The 25,109-nt window shown below is 38.0% G+C and overlaps 1 protein-coding gene across 1 annotated transcript in view; it reads right to left on the bottom strand.

The window, feature by feature from the left end:
* Nucleotides 1–25,109, bottom strand: part of gria1b (glutamate receptor, ionotropic, AMPA 1b) — a 90,142-nt gene that overhangs the window by 46,849 nt on the left and 18,184 nt on the right. The window contains 5 exon segments of the mRNA XM_046867577.1: nt 163–321; nt 5,050–5,103; nt 6,844–6,872; nt 6,875–7,027; nt 23,708–23,947. Coding sequence (XP_046723533.1) covers nt 163–321; nt 5,050–5,103; nt 6,844–6,872; nt 6,875–7,027; nt 23,708–23,947 — 635 coding nt within the window.

Raw genomic sequence — 25,109 nt, 5'->3', positions numbered from 1 at the left:
TTTATATGTTACATCCAAGATCAATTAGAGCCCTAAAATTCTGTGATAAGTATCAGTGAAGTCACTTGCAGTGTGTTTACAAAGCCAGTGCTGTATGTTCCTAATCAATATCTGTAAGTGCTTGCTGCAAATCCTCTCATCACTGATAATACTGTTCTTCACCTTGAGTCTCCTCTTAGGGCTCTTCAGGTCTTTGCTGTCAAACTCCAGCCAGTCATCTATGGTCCGGCTAACCATGGGGTCTGTGTAGTTCATTAGTTGGAAGCCTGTGATGTTGGCACCACCTTTCCTGAAATCCGTCAAATTCAGGTCCAGAAAGCCCTAAAAGCAAAAGTTATGAAAGCCTTAGCATGGCAAATCACAGCAATATGATGACTCACCTGCAAAAAAAAAGAAAAAAAAAAAGTACTCTATTCTGTATATTTTTAATACTATTTAAAGCAATTCACTATGTTGTAACTCTGCCTAGTTGTGCCTCTATTTGGTAGTTTATGATTTTCGGTTTGAACAATATATAAAAAATGGTGTTAAAAATTATTTAATTTAATAAATAAAAATAAATTATACCAGTAACTATGTAAACCCAATCAGCACCAAGTTCATAGGTTATCATGTACCAGTGAAAGGTAGAACTTAAATGTGTTAACGTGGTATAAGCTTTATTGGTGCAAATTAAACAATCAATTGAAATCCATATTCTAAATTGCATGGAACAGGAACAAGGGTCAAAGCCAGAAAACCACAGGGCTAGAAAGCATTTTTATATTATGAGTACAAAGGCTCAATATCATTTATTTATTTATTTTATTTTCATTTGTATATTTGTTAAACCCTTTTAACAGTGGACATTGTCACCAAAGCAGCTTTTTGGAGATAAAGAGGTTAAAAACTTTGTATTTAAGTTTAGCTCTAATGAGCAGAGCAGTGATGACAATGGCAATGGAAAACTACCTGAGATGGTATAAGGAAGAAATCTTGAAATAAACCAGATTCAAAAGGAAACATCCTTAACTGGGTGCCACTGAATGTCCTTTCATTATAATTTTATAATTAATAAACACACAAAAAAGAATAACACAAAACAATTTGAACACAATCAGGTAACAAACTAGGACTGGGAAAACAGCAGGTCTGAAAAAAAGAAAAAAGGAATTTGATTGACCACATGAACTGGTCACCATGGGAACTACAACATTAAGAAAAAGAGTTGTCAGAATAGTGCCACGTCTCAGAGCTCAAAGTGATAGTGGCAGGAAAATACAGTAAAAAGCACAAATTTCTGGCAAAACAACTTCCCAGTCTGTCAAGTAAAGATAATGATAAGGGGAATCCAAGAACAATGTTTTTTACCACAATTCTTTTTTCTTTCTTTGGTTTCATGTGATGCATTTTTTTTGTAGGGATACTACAATATATTATACATACGCCAGTCAGCTGTAAGATTAAACGCACTGACCTTTGAACTGATTAACATTGATTATCTCATTACAGTCATCAGTTAGATGGGTGGGAAACATTATGCTTCCAGTGAACTGTCAGTTTTTAAAATTAAGGTGCTGAAAGCCAGAAAAAAGTGCAAGCATGGGGATCTTAGCCAGACGACTGGGTCAGAGCATCTCCAAAATGTACCCCCTCTTCTTCATGGTACTGTAACTTTATTTCCTATTTCCTATCTTTTAGCAAGATAATGCACTTTGCCACAATGCAAAAAATCATTTAGGAATGAATTGAGGAGCATAAGAAATAGTATAAGGTGTTGACTAGGCCTCTGAAGCCCCCAGATTTCAATTCCAAATAATGACGTGTGGTATGGGCTGGAAAAACCGTACAATCTGCTGCTAACATTTTGGTGCCAGATACAAGAGCAGAGGTCTTGTAGAGTCCATGCTTCAGATCAAGTGGGAACAATATGACATTAAGCACTGACTTTAATGTTCTGGCTGATTGAGTGTTCGGGATGAACTGTGATATTTACCATCTTGGCCTAAGTGGTGTGAACATTTATATGATTTAAAACAGCGGTCCCCAACCTTTTTGCGCCACAGCCCGGTTTAATGTCAGACATTATTTTCACGGACCGGCCTTTAAGGTGTGGCGGATAAATACAACAAAATGAAATGATACGTGCAGCATAAAAAACAATGTATTATAAAAACATGGTATTTTCTAAATATAATAATAAATGTGAATCCGCTGTGTTGGTTTTTGTTCATTTTGCTCGATTGGGGGTTTACATTTAGCGGTAATGTATTATGTGTTAGCGGCCGGAGCAGCCCCTTTAAGAAGGTAGCGGATGGAGGTAAGACAGATGTGGGGGAGAGAATCCGGTCATTTTCCGAAATAAAACATTGTTCAGTATCAGATAATAAATAAAACAAAAATAATGTAAGTTATGTATTCTTTCTGTGCGGCCCGGTACCAATTGACCGCGGCCCGGGGGTTGGGGACCACTGATTTAAAGTACCAATCAGATCATGTTTAGTCCAGTAGGGATGCGGAAAGAATTTAAAGTTTTAACGTTAAGCCCATAGCATGATTTAATCACTGACTTATAAGCAAAGCAGGTTTAGACAGAGCTGTAATCCATTCTGTTAGTAAAGCAGATGCAGACTAATCCTACTTACTTAATTATTAGGTACGTTTGTCTAGAGATAAATTCTTTTATAGGAAATACCACCGGGTCTGCTGGGGTTCAAGCATAAAACACATACATACAGCTCCTAACTCTGAGCTTCCATAATGGATTTTTTATGTACTGCTATCCATCTTCCTTAAGGTTGAAAGCAATGAGCTTGAGGTAGACTCCGTCCCAGAGAAAACAGACGTTATGAAATATAAAAGATAATCAATATGGCTCTGTAGTAGTGAATATCATAATGCAATGCAGCGGCACATTTCACCACTTCAGGGATGAGATTTTTTTTTTTTCCAATAACGATGAGATGATTTCCATATTGATTAAGTGTGTCGATTACGTTTTAGCCTTTATGTGTTAAAAGCTCAGTGTGTGTGTTTGTGTGTGGGATTCCAGAGGTATCTGGCTCAGAGTCAGATGTAACCCATGGGTCTCTCTCTCACACAAAAGCCTTGCATTCTTGCAGCTGTTATTATTATCGCCATTATTTATAGGCTTATATCTTTTTTTTTCATTAAGGCAGAGTGTAATTACGTGCGTCATGCGGAATTACAGTTTCTCTGCTACTCTCAGAGTCCAATTATGAATTTCACGACGCTTCTTGTGTAATCACAGATTGTCGTGGCTGCATGACTCTTTGTCCAAATTTACTGTTAGGAAATTTCATACGAAAATATTTTATTTGGATTCTTTCATCAAGCGTAAAATATACACAATAATTGTCCGATTGTGCTGAGGAGTTTTCCTGTGAGAAAAGGCCCATTACTGTCATCGCCAAGAATTATACCTGACAGAGAGTTTTCACCAATTATGCTGGTGATGCATTTATTGCAGACGGATAAACTCGGCAATGGCGGATCACAATTAATTGGGCGATTTTGGAAGCTAATGCAACGACAAATAGCAGATAAATATTTGTTATGGCTATGATTTGCTTTCAAAGCCTAATTTGTGTTCAATGTAGTGACATCCTTCTATGGTTCTTAGTAGTAATTCGGGGGTGGGGTATATGATAATTGTAAATGTAATTTACAAATTATTGCAATTTGTTAACATCAAATTCAAGTGTTCACAAAGCATTTCTTTTCAGGAAGCGTCAACCTTCATGCTAATCCCTGTTGCCCTTCTTGCTATGTATTTACATTTTCCACCACCACCAAGCTGCCATAGCTGGGTCCTTCTGCAAGGCCCTTAACCCTCAACCTGCTTAGTTAAATGAATGAGATCATTGTAAGTCACTCTGGATAAGGTCGCCTACCAAATGTTGTAAACGTAAATGTAAATTTTACACTTGAATTTTGGAATGATGCATAATGATATAATGGAGTCACTGGGAAATTTGGTATTAACCAGTATGTGTCACCTTAAACTGATTTTCAAAGTGAATAAACTAATACACTCAAGACCACCATATATTCATTTTATTGGCCACACCTAAAAAAATCAATACGAGGCAAATTTGGTTTCTGCCTCTGTAGATCACAGCTGTATCGATTTCCCAGTAGGAGAATGTAGGGGTTTTGGAGCAGAAGAAAATTTTTATGACAGTCTTCAGCCCTGTGAAACTGACAAGAATTTATGTTCAAAGTGGAAAAAATTGGAGGCAGACACAGAAGAGCTGCGCTTCATATTCAGAGAAATAGTTTTCACTTGTGGAACACAGTGGAAGGTATGGAATTAGAAATCAACAACTGTTCATGCAAATGAATGAAAGTCATGTTCGACTGTGCTTCGGAATGTATAATAAATCACTGGTATGACATCCATAGCTTGTTGTGTCAAAAAAATGCTGCATTCAAATATTTTATAGCTGACAGGAGGGAACCTAAATAAAAAGATTTAATGCTCCTTGCTGTGACTTGCATTTCTGTAAAGACCATTTGGCTAATGATATAGAAACATGGCCTGCTGTGAAACCTGCATCCCCCGTCTCGCTGTGTCACGCGGCGTTTCATCAGATGTGCGAACAAAGTGAGTGAACACAGTGTCTGTTTAGCTGTGACACCTTATCTAGCACTATTCAGATTTGGAGAGAAGGTTGCATAAACTGAACCTGCGCCCGAGGAACAAAAGCGGATCGGATGCTACGAGCTTTAAAACAAATCCACAATCGACCACCACTCCTACACCCTCACACTCGCACCAACACTCCCACAGCTGCAGATGAAAAGACATCCGACATTGACGCTTTTCATGCAGAAGTAGGGATGATAAGTCTCTAACTCAGCAGGCAGTCGGCAATCTGTCTGCATTGTGTTCTGCTTTTAAAAGAATGTGTGCCCTGACCAGACTTAAAAGAAAAAAAGATGGGGAATGCGTTTAAGAAAATGCAATTGATTTGTTCATGTACTCATGATCTGGCTGGTACATGCAACAGAGGACACCATTCATGTCCGGTAACACGTCTCACTTACCAGGTTTGCCAGGATAAAGTGATAATTCTTCAGATTTTTTCTTTGCGCTGCAATCTGAAAAGAAAGACATGAAACAGTCCATTAAACCCGTTCATACGGATATACCAACATTCTGTTGTTTATCGCCTAAATCTCTGCAGGCTCCCCAGACAGAAACTAATTAGTCCCATTTTTTTTAGCAGTTAATTGCACGTCTTCCATCCCATCCCTGGGTGGTTGCGAGATTGTGCGATTTGACATCTGTCACCATGGGAACCCCAATTATGGGCCTTAATGACTACATGCGCTCTAGGACTTCACACACCTGTGAGCTATAGTAAGCCTTTGGCATCTCTAAGCCCTTAACTGAATGAAGGCTCTGGTCTCCAAACGTCAAGATGGCTGCCAAACGATGACAAGTGAAAAGATCATGGTTTGACTGCTTTACGGTTTGATGCTCCTAAATCTCTGGGGATTTTTCAGACGACCGTCTTTCCCGCCAGCAAAGTTTAGGAACTGGCTGTGAATCTGGCAACCAGGTTTGACAAATCCCTTCAAAGTAATATCAACAGCTTTAAAACTGACCCTCACAGGGTTTACTCTGGGCATTACATGGGCCGTAGCACTAAAGGTTTGATTGGGTTTTATAAATCAAGAGGCAACCAGAGATCATACGTTTTTATCATAAAGTTCATACTTGCAAGTGACAATTCATTTATATCACATTGATTTATTCTGTTAAATACATCCTAAATGAAATACCTCCTGATATTGGATCACAAGGACTAAAAATACTGTACCAAACCCCTGTGTTGAAAAGGTAATATAATTAGAAAAGCAATAATGTTTTTTTTGCCTATTTTAATACTTATGGAAGAGCTAGGACTTTTAATGTACTTTTTTTAAACAGTAAAAATAAAAAAATTTCGGGTTGCCATTCGATACTTTTCTGCTCACCACAGTTGCTGTAGACTGATTCAGACTGAAAAATTAAAGCTTTTTTCACTATTATTTTTCCCACAAAAAAAATTATGACTTATTGAAGAACTAGGTCTATAGACGTTGCTAGCAATCACAGCTGTACTAGTTTAAAGACCTGTACTAGTCACTAGAAGCACCAGTGACCTTGTTACTTCCTTCATGCTTCAATATTCTACATAATATATATATTTTTTTTTACAAATTTCAAAAAGAAAGAATTGGTAGCTAATTGCTGATTGCTATGAGATTTCTGCTCACCACAGTTACTGCAGTCTGACTCAGCTTTTTTTTCCCACTGGAGGCTTTTTTCATTATTATTTCTTTCCCACACCATTCTGTACAGAGACTGTTATGCATAAAACACTGAAATACTCAAACCACCATTCAAAATCTGCCAACAACAATTCTGCCACAGCCAAAGATTACAATTTCCACCCTTTTGTGATGTTTATTGTGACTGAGCTCTTGACCTGTATCTTTATAACCCATTGAGCTGCAAAACATGATTGGCCAATTAGATAATTACTTGAATGGACACACTTATAGGGACAAAATAATAATATGAAAATATATATTCATAATCTATTTATTTCTGTAGAGTTGCTTTGGGGTGATGTTCTTTGTTAAAAGCGCTATACAAAAGATTATGCCTCAAATGAATACAGTGTTTAACTTCTAAACAGACTTTCACTAACAGACTCCTGTGAAAAAAAAAAAACATTCAATCTGACCGCTGAAACAAAGCAAAGCCCACACAACTGCAGTAATCTTTTTTCACCTAAGTCAAAACAAGGTCATATGTTCATAAAAATAAAAGACTTGAAACAAATTCACCAGGTTAAGAATGGAGTTAAGTCTCTCAGCTCGCAGTCCAGGATGATCTTGTGCTCTTTTTTGCTGTCCAAGTCCTGGATTGAGTTTAAAAAGGCTGCCTCTGTAAGAGTATCAAAGTTGATGGATGTCACTTGCCAGCCCTTTTCTGCAGCTGTATCCAGGATCTTCTGTAGCACAGTCAGTCCTGCAGGAAAAAAGATGGGAAAGGAAAAAATATTTCGGGATTTATGCCTTTAACCAGGTGTTACACTGTGAAATATTTGACCAATGCAAGATTTGACCTTGTACGACCGTTATGCTTTATTGCTAAAGTCGAGATTAGGTGACAAATCCGTTCTGCTTTCTTATACATCAAACTTTTATATTCCATGGAAATTTTTCACACTATTTTACATACTTCATACCTTTCTTATTTCACCTTAATACAAATATGTCCTTTAACTTTAATCATCCACACATGTGACTGGTTGGTTTCTGTAAATCCAATCTAACTGTTGCTATGTGTTTTAGAGCCATAGGCCTCAAAATGAGGTTCAGGTGTTTGTGATGTTCAGTATACGAGGTGGTATCAAAAAGTTTCCAGACTACCTCTGTTTTCAAGACAAAAATTTTTTTATCTACATTTACACTATCACCTCCCACCGTTTTTACCACTTCTGGAATGTGTCCTGTAATGTCTTCTTTTTCGACAAGCACCTTCTGCAATTCGTGCTGGATCTCCGCAATGGTGTCAAAACAGCGAGCTTTGAGTTGGATCTTTATCAAGTCTCATGTGGACCTATTTGCGTCTCAAGAGATATCGCACTGGCCCCTCTGGTTATCCCTAACACCCCCAGCCCTTCTAGGGCTGGATGCAATGGTACAGATGTGGCCTTGCCTTTCGCCCATTCATGCTGCTCTCGGGAGTTCTTGAGAGAGTTCGCCGGGAGGGAGTCCGTTTCCTCCTGGTGGCCCTACAGTGGTCGGACAGGCCATGGTTTGCGGACCTGTAGCCCTCCTCGAACACCCTCACTGGGAGCTTCCTTTCAGAAGGGATCTTATATCCCAGGCAGAGGGCACAATAATACACCCCCACCCAGAGCTGTGGAGGCTATGGCTGTGAACCCTGAGGGGACACAGCTTTGGTCTCACCACCAAAGTGGTAGAGATCATCTATTAATCCAGAGCTCGCTCCACGAGGATGTTGCATGCCGTGAGATGGTGCATGTTCTCTGCATTATGTGAACAAGACCGCCTAGATCCAGTTAACTGCCCAGTCGTTTCAGTACTGGAATTCCTTCAAAAACAGTTCGCCCAAGGGTTTGCTTCTTCGACCCTGAATGTTTACGTGTCTACCATTGCGGGGCGGTCGCTGGGTCGGTCTCTGGGTAAGAACCCGTTAGTGACATGCTTTATCCATGGCACCAGCCGCCGGTATGACCTAAAGTGCCTGCATAGGGCATGGCCATTGTCTTGGAGGTTTTGTCAGAGCCTTCCTTTGAGCTTAAAGTTTAGACTGTGTTCCACTTGGCCATCTCCTCTCTCAAGAGAGTAGTGGATCTTCAGGCCCTCTCGGTGGCCCCTTCTTTCCTGGAGTTTACTTCAGGCTTGGCTATTGCCTTTCAGGGTATGTTCCTAAAGTACGCTTGATCATCCCACAACCTGCTCCAGGCATTCTGTCCTCCTCCCTTTAAGTGCGAGCACTGGACACACAGTACACAGAACAGAACTGTGGAGGAAGTCAGAGCAGCTGTTTGTCTGCTATGGCCCTCCGAGGAGAGGTCTCCCTGCGAATAAGCAGATGCTTAGCAGATGGATTGTGGATGCTATTTCTTTCTCTTATGAGTCCTCTGGTCTCCCCGCTCCTTTTGGGGTCAAAGTGCACTCCACTCGATGTGTGGCTGCTTCTAAGACTTCGTCCTCTACAGTTTCCCTACTGGACATTTGCACCGCTGTGGGCTGGTCCACCCCGCTGACCTTTGTCAGGTTCTATAGCATCAAACTCAGTGCCACTTTTGGCCCCTCTGTCCTTCGCCCTAGCTGTGCCCATCCACACTAGGCAGAGATTGGTCATCCTGGCTTGATTAGACTCAAGAGGGGAGGGGAATGTCTCCAGGTTACATGTGTTTCACTCCATGTGCTTTTGAACTACCTGGTCATGATATCACCCTGCCGGTGACACCACGCTTTCCATTTTGACTGATTATACACGTGATTCAGTGGACAATGCGGAGGTGTTTCTGATGCAGCGTCTCGTTCCCTTGAGGAACCATGGTTACATAAGTAACCTGGAGACATTATTTCAGCACGGAAATGCAAAGTCCCTGAGTCTAATAAATATTTTCTTCTGAATTCCTCAAAACTATTTTCACACTGAATTTCTTTTACTTGTGATCTGATGTTCTAGCATCTTGACCTGACATGTTCTAAAGTCTGAAATTGACTGGTAATTACAAAAAAGAAAAGAAAAAGAAAAAAGAGTGTTTGGCAAACGACATGGAAGCTGCTTGACCTCGTTGTGCTAGTTTCCTCGAAAAAATTCTCGATGGTCGACATCACGCTGTGATTTTGATTGGGACTTCAGAGCTCTGCAGATTCTGTCTCACACTGTGTAACAGGTGCTACAGAAAAAAAAACCTGGTTTAAATCAGCAATGTTTATCATTCAGCTGCTAAATGAACTATTTGCTCTTGATCTGTACCGGTTAGGCAGCTGATGGCTTGCAACATATAAAGGGGTTGGGGGGTGGGGGTTGATAAGAAATGAATTGACTGTTCCTTGGACAGAAGTTATTTCCCAAGCATGACAGCTTGTCTGCTGTGAAACAGGCACACAGGTCTAATTAGGTTTATTAAAGCAGCTCTGCAAGTCAGGGTATGAACGAAAACAGAAATGATAAACCCGCATGAAAATGTAGAGCCAGCATTGCCTATACTTTTTTACTAAAGCAACAGAACGGTTAATAAATACAGGTTTAAAAACAAGGCCAAAACCATAATTGGTCCAAAACTGCTTTGGAAACATCTATTTCCATCCTCTTGTAAATTATATTAAGGGCTTTAGAAATAGCATGTAATACATTTTTTATTCTTTTGCTAATATACTAAAATGGTCTCCCACAAGTTAAAAGTAAAAAACTCAATGCCACAAAGTAAAATGTCTGCTTCAAATCACACACTAATTGTAATTATAGTTGGTAAATTATTGTGCTTCTGCTAGTGAACCAAAGAAGGTTTGGAAAACTGTAAAAATAAATTTAGCTAACAATACCTAAAGTTCTGGCAAATGTTAGGAAACATGCCAACAATCAAACTATTTCAATGTTAATAGCCTGATGCAGGGGCGTAGATTACGCGGGGGACACTTTTTATAAAAAGTGAATTCGTCCCCCTCACTTTTTTAGTGGAGGAAAAAAAAAAACAGTTAACACTACACATTTCGTCCCCCCCACTTTTGAAATGATGGCTACACCCCTGGCCTGATGCTATGCTATACTATCATGTAACTGACATTGACTCATTCTTGTTTGTATATCATGTGAAATTTAAATCCTTGTTTTTGTCTGATGCTACAAAGCCAACTTTATATGATATGCACTACATACACAAAAAATTGCGAACACCCAACCATTAGATGCGTATGTGATTTCCACATTTAGCTGTTTATCTGCTGTTCTTTGCTAGATTTTAAAGTGTGCTTGTAAAGATTTGTGTTCATTCAATAAGGAAGTTTGTAAAGTCAACTACTGATTTAGGGGAGGTAAAGGAGGCCTGGGGTGCAGTCAGAATGCCAATTTATACCAAAGGTGTTTAACAGGGTTTAGATCAGATGTCTATATAGCAGGCAACTCAAGAGCTTCATCTCCAACCCATGTAAAGCATATCTTCCTGGATCTGGCTTTGTGCACTGGGGCAATGTCATGGCAAGTTTGGGTCTCCTAGTTTAAGTGAAGGAACTATATAATACTACCACATGCAAAGACATCCGATACAATTGTGTGTCTCCAACTTTGTGGGAAGTTTGGAGAAGAAGCAAATATGGCTGGAAAAGCCATGTGTCCCCATACTTGTGTCCAAAATGTGTGTTATATTATAATATATAATTATACAGAAATATAGTAACAAAATGTGACAAATATACTGACAAAATGTACTAAGCAGAAAGTTTTTTAAACAAATGGGTAAAATTATAAGTCAAAGCTAAACTCAGAAACAATCACATGCTTGTGACTTGTTACTTGCCATCTAATAAATCATACAAAATATTTAATAAAGCTCTTCACAACATTAAGCTCTTATAAAGGAATCTATGCAAATAATGCTAATCAAAGCAGAGCCCCATCAATTAATTTAACATATTAATATTAAGTATAAGTATCGAAGATATTAGGATATACAAATTCTACTGCATACAAAACCCCCAATGTGTTATTTACATAAACATTTAACATCTATAGGCCATAAAATCAACCAAAATCTAATTTATGTAACCGGAAAACACAGACCCGCTAAGCTTGAGGAGAAATGTAGCAGAGCTAGCATCTTCAACCACAAACTGCATACTATTGAAGTACTGACATACTATAGAAATAACACATTCATGTGGATTTTTTTCATCGTTTTTTCAACGGAATACACCAGGAAACGTCAAAACATACAGCCACACTGCAGATGTTTCCGCTAGTTTGAGGATAAACATTTAACACTCCCTTTCCAACTCATCATGCCCTTTTTTTCTGCTCAACATGGTAGCAGTTATGGCTTTGTGCATTCTCCTCATGTCTGAACACATCCATTATCAAAATGTTATTCCTTTCAGCTTTAGGCAGTTTGTAGCTTCTCACTCTGACTAAATTGGATATGTTTTTTTTTTCTTTGACTGATTATATGGTAACAGCATCAACGAGTCTGTATTTTAATATATATATATTTTTTAATCTGTCATGCTTACAAACTCAGTGATTCTTGAACTTGTCTTGTGCATTTTGATGACAAACAAACTGGTCAAAATGATAAGTGCTGGAAATCAACTTGAAAAAAAAAAAAAAAAAAAAAAGCCGTCTAAAAACTACCTGAGGCAGATTGTGGTGCACCTGTGAAGCCGACAGCTGATCAATAACAGCACAGGCTGTATCCATAGCACAATATTTGTAAAAGCTGCCATCTGAGCAGCCCTAAGACGAGGAATACAAATGAGCCAGCCAATCAGACACGACTCCCTGATCGCTGACCTCGTGTCTGCTGAAATATGATGGTATGCAAGTTCAGCATTAGACATAAATCTACCCCGTCTGGCACCCGTGATCAACCGCCTCGGAGTGTAATTCATAAACATGGCATATACGCGGACTACTGGAGAGACTAAGAGGATCAATTGATAAGCAAATTTATGCAATGAGATAATTCTGCATTTATCACAGAGCTTAGACGGCGCTTCCTGTTGTGGAAATTAATAGTGGCACTAGTAGTAGATAATTACAGCTGTCGTCTTCTGCTGCCTGCAAATCAAGCCTGAGTCTTAGGCAAGCTTGGTGAGAGCAGACATCGTTTAACAAACATAAAGCTGACCGAAACACTTAAATGTTTTTGGGGTTTTTTAGTATATTTTAATCTTTTATTTTCGATACATTAGTACTGAAGAACTAAAACTGGCTACAAATCCCAGCCTACTGCATTTCATGTAAAGAAATAAAACACAAAATGGCATGTCAATAATTATTTACAAGTAACAGTCTGCCTTATATAATAGCTTATATAACAACTATTTGACAAAAAGATCATGTGTGAATAGGTTTAATGATGTGGAACGATTTTTAAAAATGGTCAGTTATCATTACCATTACAAACCATTACAAATCAATATACACCACCACAAACCATAAAAAAACCATAATATTTATCTGTACTTAAATTAGTTATAATATAAAATTTTAAAAGGGCTGCAACCAACTATCGATAATCGATTAATCGGACAATTAACTTCTCAGATTTATTCGAATAAACAATTATTATTATTTTTTTTATTATTAGACGTTTCACTTATTATAACGATATAAAAACCTAATTCAAGGTATTTATGCATAAAAGTGTACTATAAAAAATATACCTATTAAAAGCCACATATTGAGTCTAACTATCTTTAATTAAGACATTTTAAAGCTTATAGTAGCTGCTTGTTGAGAACTGCATGGGGGATTCCTCCTTGAACAAATTCACTCATGCTGGGTTGTTTCTTTCTGGAAAAAAAACCAACAAAAAATATAAAACAGCATTTGATTTTGCAAGGTAAAGCAATATATGTAAATCAACATTTGTATTGTTTTTAATGATTAAGGCAAGTTTTGCCTTAAACAAACAGTTTACACAATAGCACTTCTTTAAACTATACCATATTCACATGATGAGGATTATACAGTTTTACTTACCGTGCTGATGTTTCGCCCTCATCCGTGACACCAGTGTGTTTTCTTTGCATGTGCTCATGCATCACTGTGGTACTTCCATGCAACACAAGCTCAGCTTTGCATAACTTAGTTACAGTCTCCTTTGTTGCGTTTAATATAAAATGCTCCCATGCCTTGGATGACTTGGGACACACACTTTTTTCTGCTGCTGGTTGACCCTGTACTGTCCGCCATTTCGCAAACAGCTGTGTTATCTTGTCATCACTATAACTCGTAACTTGAGCAGCCCAACTAATCAATAATGGCATTTGTTGACAACAAATTTCATTATTGATTATTATTGATTTGTTGTTGCAGCCCTAAATATTATAAAATACTTCTTTTAATACCTGTTCCAAATGAGGCACCACACAGTAATAATAATTGATTTATATGATATTAAACTGCTACATATTATTGTATATTCTCTTATTATATATTATTCAGTGGTGGGCCGTCAGGGCCAGCAAAGCCTTCTATGCTGGCCTAAACACTATCAGAAGCACTCACCTACATTTACAACATAAATTCTAATAGTTGTTAAATAAAATTGTAACAATTTATTCCGACAGTCTATTCTTTTCATTTCGTAGCATTTCTCTTGGCTGGATTTTTTGTTCAATCAGATTTCAGCCTCTATGTGCTGCAATGTCAATCTAATCTGCCCAGGGCCTTCAGAATCAGTAGTACTGGCTGATGTACCTTAGACTATATTAGCAATGGGACTGTTTCTTTAAATCAGATTCTTTAATCAGATTTCAAATTCGCCTCACAGGGCCAGTTCGCTGGTCCAGAATAGCATCAGCATTTTCCCGTCCTCTGATTGGTTGGTCAGAGTGAAACTGTTACAGCCAAGTTCGACTGGCAAAACACATCTGTAGCGCTCTGCACACATTAATACATCTGAGTTACACTTTTTATGCCCACAATCGCTGACAGAGTAAGAGAAATTTATTTGGTCTCGGACATACCTAAAAATCCATTTTCAAGTCAGATTTTTTTTAGAAAAGCTAGAGGTCGGCCAACCCTGAAGCTAGCTAGCTTGTCTCAACCCGGGAAATGGTATGTTTGCCACATCCAGACCAGTGCCTACGAGTGGTACCACTGGCTTACAGCCTCTGAGGAGAGGTGCAAATTATGAGTATGCATTATAAGCATGCATCTCTGGTGAGTATGATGTATTTTATTTAGATTTGTTATGTTTTTGTCATGTTATTAGACAAATATTGATTCTGAACCGCTCCAGATAATGTAGGTGGCACAGTTGCGGTTGTAGTGTAGAGGTTTGGAGTTGGAGTGGTATTTAACCTACACAAAATGCCTCTCTCTCTGTAATGCCACACGTTGTTATACTGCATTTTTGTATAGAATTGATGGTTTCTATAATTGCGACGTGATAGTGGTGGTATTAAGAGGTGGATTTATTCGGCGTAGGTCCCCACTGAAGGCCCAGGTACCAAATGCACGAACCGCCACTGGTATTATTACATTACATTGATATATATTCTAAATTCAAGTCAACTTACAGTATCTAATTAAAACTATTCTAATAGCATATGAGGAAAAATGCTAATTTAAAATTGTTTATGTTCTGCTCTCCAAGACACAAATACATTTACATATCCCATACAAATTTATTGGAAATGAACACACATTCTTAGTAAATTAACATGCATTTAAATAGCTAATTAACTTAAGGTTAGATATTATTTTTATTTCTCTACTTCATTAAATTCCTATTTCATTTTTAGCTAGCTGTCTGACCAAACGCAGCACATTCTAGCACTAATCTCTACTTTCGAAAATGCTTTGAGGAACTAGTAGACAATTTCATATTACACTAAAAATACACTATATTGACAAAAGATTTTTGTGCTTTTATAAAAATCCCATTCCACATTTAGTCCCTATTTGCTGTTGTAATAACTAGGAAGATGTTTCACTAGATTTTGAACCACTGGAGTGTGGTTGTGGAGATTTGTGGAGGTATACAGTAAGTTGATGAGGCCTAGGGTGTAGTCAGCATTCGCATTCACCCAAAGATGTTGAATAGCGTTGAGGTCAGAGCTCTAAAGCAGGCAACTAAGAATCCTTCAGTCCAACCGATGTAAAGCATATCTTTAAGGAGCTGGCGTAATGTACAGCGGAATTTTCATGCTGGAAAAGGTTTGGGTCTCTTAGTTTAAGTGAAGAAATAATTTTTAGCTACTGCATCCAAGCACATCTTATACAATTGTGTGCCCCCAACTTTGTGGTAACAGCTTGGGGAAGAACTACATATGGCTGTAACAGTCAGCTGTCCCAATACTTTAGTGTAAATACTGTACCTAAAATTAATTCCACCTATTATTTAATTACATATAACTTTATTAAACCTTTTTCTATTCACTTTTACCAATTTTATACTTTACATTAGGGCTGCAACTAATGATTATTTCAATAATTGATTAATCTGATCAGATGTTTTGATTATTATCACTCTATTATATATATATATTAAATGTACTATAAATTGTTTTTAATTTTTTTTTATACAATTTATTCATAAAATCCCTGAATTACTGTTTTACATATTGAGTTTAACCATCTTTAATTTAGACATTTTAAAGCTTATAGTAGCTGTTTGTTGAGAAGTGCATGGGTTTTTTTTTCTTTCATAAAAAACAAAAAAAAAACCACATTTTGAGTACACGAGGTGAAGCAATTGGTAAGTTGACAACCACTCTTTAAATAATCAATATAGAATATAAAACAACTTTGCTTTGACAATTTTTGTTTAAAAAAAATACCGAGACATTTTGTTCAGTTGTGAAGATATAAGCATCTCGAGTATATAATTAATATAATTTTGTATAATAATGAAATTAAATATGCATGAATTAAATATATACAAACATTGAAAACAAGCATTTGAACGTAGTAAAGCCGCAGTGAATCACGTTTGAAGACACATAAGTGAACTGTTGTAGTAGACGAATGCTATAAAAAGAGAACAAAACGGAGGAACGCAACAGGCTTGATTTAAAAAAAAGAAAAAATTTGCGTTGGTGTACAAATAACATTTAATGAAAACCACAACAGTGACTAAAAATTTAATTGTTTATTGCTGCTTTTATTTGCTGCTTTTAGATTTAGTGTTTATTCGCACCGCTTTAATTAAATCCATCACGATGTCGCGAGCGAACCGATCGCGCAACCTGATGCTCGCGAGTCAAAACAGAACAGATCCGGTGCGACTTTCCCGAAGTTACAAACAAACAGTTTTCACAATAGCAAATTATTGTATTGTCACATGATGAGGATTTTACAGTTTTTACTTACCGTGCTGATGTTTCGCTTTCATCCTTGATACCCTTTTCTTTTAATGTGCTTGCGCATCACTATGGTACTTCCATACCACACAAACTCCGCTTTGCATTACTTAAAGGTTACAGTCTCCTTTATTGCATTTAATATAAAATACTCCCATTCCTTGGATAACTTGGGACCCACCCTTGCTGCTGGTTGACCCTGTTCTCTCCGCCATTTTGCAAGAGGCTGTGTTATCTTACCATCACGCTAACATGTAACTTGAGCAGCCCAACTAATCTATAACGACATTCGTTGACTTCGAATTTCGTTATCGATTATTATCAATTTTATCATAGTTGTTGCAGCCCGACTTTACATTATACATATTAAATATACATTATGCCAAAAATGCTTACAGGGTGCAAAATATACTCCAATCAAACCTGGCAAATTTCTAAAACATGTACCGAATGAAGTTTATTATTAATTTATTATATTTTGAAAGATTTATTTAAGCTTTGTTTAAGCTACACTACTGCCCAAATGGATGCAGACACCAGACCATCACATGTGCTTTTTTAACATCTAATTCCACATTCTTTTTTCCTCAACCCACTTTGCTGTTACAACAACCTGCCCTTATCAGGAAAGACTTTCCACTTTTGGAGTGTGATGCTCTTGTCCTTTTATTCCAAACACACTATATCTTCATGGAGTTTGCTTAGTGTGTGGAACAGGTTTGCATGTCGTTGTTCCAGTGAAGAGTGCTATAAAGTGTGTGCTAACAAGTTTGTGGTGACGTTTTGGCAAAAGAACAATATATACCATATTTTTCGGACTATAAGCCGCTACTTTTTTCCCACGTTTTGAACCCCGTGGCTTAAACAACGAAGCGGCTTATTTATGAATTTTTCCTGGGTTTTTCCCGGTTTCACAAACTTCAAGCCAAAAAAGTGAGCCCCATAACATTAGACCAATGAAATTTCGGAACAGAAATGAAAAAACGCACCTCACCTGTGTTCTGAGCTGCACGGCTTCGGGAGAAAAAACGTTTTTTTTCAACACACGACGATGCCAAAAGAAAAACTCCCGAGACAAATAGTTGTGAAAGTAAGGAGGAAGACAGTGAACAATGACTTTCTTGGTCGGCTACTGTTTAGATACAAGCCGTTGTAACGCGTTGAGTCTGGGTGAAGGGAGAGCTCGCTAACTCCAGTTGCAACAGAAATCATATAAGCACAGACAGGTTTCCAAAACTCGTGCTTTTTTATTATTTTTGGCAACAGCGTTACAGTGTTCGGAGAAGAAACTTAGAAATGAGCATCAGAAAATAATAAGGACATATTCCTCGGTCTTGCACACATGCAGTAATACCGGAAAAAAGCGGCGGCAGGCTATTCCCAAAATGCCGCTCTGCTCTTAAAGGAGCCACAACATTTTTCACCCGTTACACCGTGTAACAGACACTGTCTTTCATTAAAGCCTGTGTAAAGTTTATTAGTTTCAGTGTAGACAGGCTTATTTATGTTTAAAATAAAAATCTTTGTCAAATTCAGTGCGGCTTATATATTGGTGCGCTTTATAGTCCGGAAATTACGGTAGGTATAATAGGCAGGTAACAAATAAATTTTTGACTATACAGAGTAGTTTTACTGTTCATTACGTATTATTAAATGATGAATGACTTCTGGCTGAACATTTCATGCGTCCATGCGTCGGTGCTTTGCTTATTTGTTGGGTGATTTATTGATGGATTGATTCTGCAGCTGTGGTTAATGATCAATTCCCATTACTGTCTATGGAGCAATTTTATTCCAGTTCAATCATTTATTATTAAAACAAACAGCAGCTTATAACATATAATTAATTGAGTAAAATCTGCTGCAAATCTTTAAATGTGATTTCATCCTGATGTGCAGAAATTGAGTGATTTTTTCCATCATTTATCGCTGCAACATATTCAATTTCCCAGTTAACTAACAGACTGATGCTATGCAACAACTGTCCGAACTAGTAAACTGTCCGTAAAAAAAAAAAAAAAATGGTGATGGCAACAGTGCTCGAACGTCGTTCATTAAAAGACTATGTAAGATTGCGTTTCAAAATTCCTCCCCAGTTTTGGCCAAGCCTGTGCTTTCTACCTTCCAGTCTAATAAACATTTGGGCAGATCTCAGCAGCTGTGAAATTGTTTCACACCGGAGAGCAGACCGGCTTTATCACCCACTGAGCAGCACTAAACTGCAGATAAGGCGGAAGGGAGAGAGCGACAGAAAAACGGAGATAGAGGGAGAACGAGAGAGCATGTGAAAAAAAAAAAAAAAAACGATACCCACATTCTATCTTCCTCGCGTTAGTTTCACGTCATGTTACTGCAGTGGCGCCGATAAGAAAGGAAACAGAAAGAGACGGAGCTAAAGAACTGGTCGAGAAGAAAAGAGGTCTGGGCCAGGGTTCGTCTCATCTTGCTGTCACTCAAACTCACCTACTCCTCAAAGACTTGCCAAGACGTCATGCCAAATACAAATTGAATCTGCCTGAAGCACATTTAGGTGCCGTTTTCATTCCTGTAAACAAAGCCGGCTCTGTGTTTAAAGCCGATTGTGGTTTGAGTACGTCGTCTGAATCTTTTATGGCCCGTCCGATTTAGTGCGAACGTGCTCAATAAACAGACTTGGCAAAGTAGACATCGGCAGCTCGTTTAATTACGTTCGGTCTGCACGCAACGTTCACTTTCCTGTTCCATTATTGACACATGCATTTACGTAAGTACTGACATTTCACTCTACCTGTCTGCTTGTGAGAGGTAGAAAAAAATGGTCAAATAGGATTGCTTCATTTTAACGCACACACACACACACACACACACACACACACACACGTGTAAATACAGGATTCACTTAAAAGTTTGAAAATAGCCATGCACCGGAGCACTGCAGTATCCAGGCAACAGGAGAGAGTGGTTGGGGGAAAGGGGCAGGTGGGGGTTGGGGTCGGTATATTCTAGAGAAACGTTCTACCGAATCTCACCGAGCTACTCTTAAACCATGAGCGGTTCAGTGATGGTAAAAATTAGACACGCACATCAGATAATAATGAACTGTCATTGCAAATGGGAAAAATATACCGTGCCTGTCAAAAGTTTGGAAACGGCAAGTCTTTCATTGTTTTTGAGAGACACGAGCATGTTCCTTTTATTTCTGTGCAACAAACTAGGTCATTGGACAGTATAAAGATTCATGTTGTCAAAAATAAATATATAATTGTACAAATTGTAAACTTTATTTTCAGTGAAAAATCCTCCCTTAGCATGGATAACAGCTTTACACACTCCAGACATCCGAACAGTTCGTTTCTCTGAACATTCAGCTAAAATACTTCGTCATGCCTCTAGTAAAACTTGCCAGAATTGTTCTTCATTAGTTGGAGATTCCTTTTTTGCGATCCAGTACATCCCAGAGAAGTATTTAGGTGTGGTGACCGGGCAGCTCATTCCATGATAGATAACACTCCAGCTGACTGTTGACCCTCTAAATAGCTTGGAAAGGTGTAATAGGGGAGGTTGAAGACTTATTACTAGTGAAAAAGATACTAAACCAACATGGCTACCATTTCTATCTTCAACACGTGCAATTCCATCTGGGCTGTGGCTCATTGAAACCAACTTCATCACACAACAAGACAATAAGCCACAGTACAGACGGAATTGCATGGTGTTAAAGTGTGGAATGGTAGCCATGTTTGTTCATGTTTTTCACCCTGAATAAGTCTTCAACCTTCCCTGCTCCAAAACAACCCCAAACCATTATGCTTCCACCTCCATGTTTGCCTGTCGGGTGAGGCAGTCTGCTAACATCTTCCGTTAGATGTTCTTTTATTAGCGCCGGAAATGTCACTATGGACTCCACAGAACCTCCTTCCAGTCATTCACTGTCCAATTCTTGTGTGTTTTTGGAGTTTTTTTCTAGCTTGTTGCATATAAACAAAAGGGAAATGCATGTGTCTCAAAAACTATAAAAGACTAGGTGATTCCAAACTTTGGGCACTGTATGCTATTCATTAATATTTAAATATAGTCTTTAATTTATGTTGTTGTTTGTTGTAAAGAGCTCACCATTCGGCTGGAGCAGATCAGTATCTCAAAAAAGAATTTTTTTTCATACCTTCCTGCTGAGTTAAATAATCACAATTCATTGTACCTGTCTTCAGACTGTATGAGGTATACAAAACAATACAAGGACTACCATCCCTTGAGATACTTTTTTGCATAGCATGATGAGTATTTAAGTAACTGTAGCTTTTGAGTTACTGTGCTCCAGTCTAACTGGGTCAAGAAACCAGAAAGCATTTAATATGGTTTCAGTATTGTGTATTGTGTCTGAAGGTCCACGGTGTGTGCGTTTTTTTTTTTTCAGAAATGTGCAGGCTTTGCAGAATAATTATGTTTATGTAATGTGAGACAGTCACTGGGCAGTCACAACGAATCTGACGACGTGTGAATTCGCGATGTGTTTAGTCATAAGTGTGATCAGCTGACTCAAAGCAGATTTAGCTGAGAGAACAGAAGTACTGTATATGATGCTAATACTTCAAATAACAAAGGCTTGTGAACACCTGACCACCTAACCATATATAACCGTATGTGCTTTTGGAACAGCCTGTTCCACATTTTAGTCACTCTTCTGGGAAGATGTTCCACTAGATTTTGGAGTGTGCTTGTGGAGAATTGTGATCATTCAACATTGTGTAGGAAAGTCAGATACTGATGTAGGTGAGGTGAGGAGGCCTGGGGGTGCAGTCAGCGTTCCAATTCATCCCAAAGGTGTTATAGGCTTGAGGTCGGAGCTCTATAGCAGGAAATCTTTCATTCCAAACCACATAAAGCATTGCTAAAACAGGTATGGGTCTCCTAGTTCAAGTTACCCTCACCCTAGGGTTACAGAAAAGGAAAGTAAACCAAGAACGGGTGATCAGCCTCACTATATATTAGCATTTAGAGTATATAATTATAATTAACACTATATATTAGCAACCTACGGTGCAAGTTACACCTATGCATCCAACACATTTACTTCAAACCCATTCAGTATTCCTCTACAGAAGCTTGCATCATAAACCTTTCAGTTCACTCAATGCAGAGAGCAACTGCCTTATCATATTTTCAGCATTTTTTTTTTACTTCTGCACCTTATTATAGTAAATTCATCAGTTACAGATTAATTAAGGTAGCTCAAGTGAATCAAGGCACGCAAGCCATTTGGCTAAAGCAAATTAGCAGCCCCTCTACCGTGGAATCTCGGCGTAACCGGGGAGTCATAACTGAACCTGCTGCACCAGAGACAGTGGCAATATTACACTAGAGCATAACACAGGCTCTCTGTGCCAAGCCGAACGGCTACAAACGGCATCATGTTCCTCCTCACATTCTACATTACACTGTTGTCACTGCGGGTTCCAAAAGAGCTCCTCATTACAAATCAGTACATCCTCTACTCCAGCAATAAGCCTTGAATATTTCAAAAAAAAACCAAAAACTAGAAAACCCCAGAAAATCACCCCATCTTCTATCACATCAGATGTGGTACAAAGGGAAACATAAAAGCGGCGAAGAAACACTAGTCACCTTAGGCTTTGTTCTACTATCTAAAGAAGGCGTAGGGTTGCTCTTGTCTTCAAAGATGAAATGCTGTACACATACGCAGTCGTATTCTTGTTATCGTAATACAACCACATTAATACGGTAGAGGATTGTTCGCATGTGAATATGGCAGAAATATCATTGGTATTTTCACAAACATTTGTGTTGGAATAGGTGCAATTCAACAACAGTAGACAACTACAGGCAGTCCTGTGGTTCGGCTTACGAGTTTCTGATCTTACGATGACGATAGCGATTATTAAATTATGTTCTGTAATGTGTTAGGTTACCAACAAATTACAGAATACTTCCCCATACTGAGCACCATTTTTTAAGACTCCTGGGTATGCTGGGCCATGCTTCGACTTATGACTTAATACTTTTAAATTGTGGAAGGGTAAACCGAATGCATTTCTATCATAAGTCGGGGATATACTCCCTGTATACTACCTGTGTTCATCTTTTCAGAATCAGAACTGGTTCAGGACATTTCTGTGGCTGTAGGAGTCGTATCAGGTCTTGGCCATTGAACACGGTCCCAACTGAGAGTTATAAATCATGTTCATGTTGTCTATTCTTTGGATACACACAGTAAGTTTCACAAGAAGTAATTCCTTCTTATAAAAGACAAAGCAGAATCATAGGCATGATCCTCAAACTGAAGCCAATTAGTTAAAGACTTGGATGTGAGAAGTTTTCTGTCTAGATCTTGCCTCTATCTCACTTTTTGCCTCTGTCTCACTTTTGTGAGCAAGCTGTTTATTGCTTATGCATGGATTAAGGTCACAGTGCCGATAGAAGGGTCTGGAAGGTTTTTCTGCCATGTTTTAGCCTCAGCAGCATCCAAAATTGATTCAGTCTCTTTGAGTTGGAATTGACTGTTGATCTGACTGTCAACGAGGTGAATTTCGATTGGACATTGATGTGCAACCTGGGGCTCTGAAAGCAGTCTAGTGTAGTCTTGCAGATTGCTGTATTGTAGAACTGGCTTTTTGTCTAGTCTTATATATATACAGACTAACAAAGACTGTTTTTTTCCCTGCGTTGACCTTTTTACCCTTCTACCTCATTGCTTTATCAACCATTATTTGGCTAAATTGGATACATTTACTAATAATGATATATTTCAGTAAGATATATTGAAGATGGGTCATAGTAATAGTGTCACTCCACAACCCATTGCATTTAAGACATAATTTAAAGGTTTTAACAATTTTCTTACATTCTTATCGGCCTTTTGTCTGTATCGAGGAGTACATCTCAGTAGACAGTAATGATAAAGCACTTTTGGACTGCACCTGTTGTGCTGCTCTACCAAAATCAGTACAAGTGGATTCATTCCTAGCCGTGAAAAAAGCTACTGGGTGAGCACAAAAAAAAATGGCATACTTTTAACAAAATTAAAACCCACCCGTGACTCAACACTGGCTATAATTGTGCCTGCACAGTAACAAAGCACACAGCTATGTTTCTGCTCAATAGAATATGTTTTGACTTTTTGGAGGAAGTGACCTACCTGAATCCGAGCTATACATGTAGACAAATTTGGTCCACTTGTAGTGTTCCACAAGGCCAACCAGAGCATCCTGGAGCTGAGGCCTGAGCTGGATTACAAACTGATTGTTGGTGTCGATTGGGAAGCTGGGTGTGACAAAGCACACATGCAGAGCCCCACAGAATGACATCAACATGTTCATGGTCTTCTTGTCATAGAGACCGATGATGGCGTAGACTCCTTTAGAGAATTGGGAACAAACTGTAAAGAGAAAAATAAAAAGTTTGGGATAGAACCAGAGGAGCACAAGCACATCAAATAGTTTATATTTTATCCAATACTATACTTAGGTTTATTTAAACATACAGCATGATAAGGAACATTACTATTAATTTTTGTAGTGTTCAAACCTATTTTTTTTCCCAATAAATCATAGAAATCTTTAAATTGAAGAAATGTACCAGTTTTAGCAAAGAATAAGTTTATATCGAGTTTGATCACATCTAAAAAAAAAAGTAGGGACGGGCCAACAAAAGTCAAGAAAAGTAACTGTTACTAAAATTAAACATTTGGATGAACATTTGGGAACTAATTATTTTAATTGACAACATATTTGTGTGTGTGTGTGTGTGTGTGTGTGTGTGTGTGTGTGTGTGTGTGTGTGGGGCGGATTTTGCTGCTCGATTTGAGACTTTGCACATCAGTAAAGCAAATGTTTAGTTGATCAAATATATTTTTCAGTGGAGTTTTTTTACATATATACATATATAAAAAAGAAAGGACTTCAAAAATAAATTTGTGTTGGGTTGCAGGTTTTAATTTAGCCATTTTCTATATTTTTTTATTTATATTTTTTAATAAAACTGGTCAAACAGGAATGTTTGCTGCATTAATCACGCATTAACAAAATTAGTGGTGTTAAAATGAATTTTTATTAATGTTTATTATATAAACATGCATTGATTTGATGTCAACATGATATCTAACTTTCATGAAAACTCATGCTCATATACTGTAGTGATGAAACCTAACAAAAGATTCAGCAAGTATACTTTTCAAAATCTGAAATATTTCAAAGAAATCCCAGGTGATCCCAGTCCCAATGCTCTAATGAATCACAATGTCTCTCGGTTTTAAAGGCACAAACTCAATATGCTGACACACTAGAGCTAACTCTTCATACAAATTAAAATATAATTCTACATAATTATAATATTATTACATCTAATATTATGTAACCACTGTTCTAACTGAAGTTCTGCCTGGGAGATTTATATTCAACAGCATATATACAGGGACTTGTATGGGTATTGCACATAATCTGGGGGAAAGAATGGGTAAAGAGCTGGTGAGCTTCAAATGTCTAGTTTGGGTGAATTTGTGCCCACTGCAGTCTCAAATTAATGTTCTTAGCTGACAGGAA

Source organism: Silurus meridionalis, chromosome 15 (genome assembly GCF_014805685.1).
Source record: "Silurus meridionalis isolate SWU-2019-XX chromosome 15, ASM1480568v1, whole genome shotgun sequence".
NCBI classification, from domain to species: Eukaryota; Metazoa; Chordata; class Actinopteri; order Siluriformes; family Siluridae; genus Silurus; species Silurus meridionalis.
This window is presented reverse-complemented; position numbering and strand designations above follow the sequence as displayed.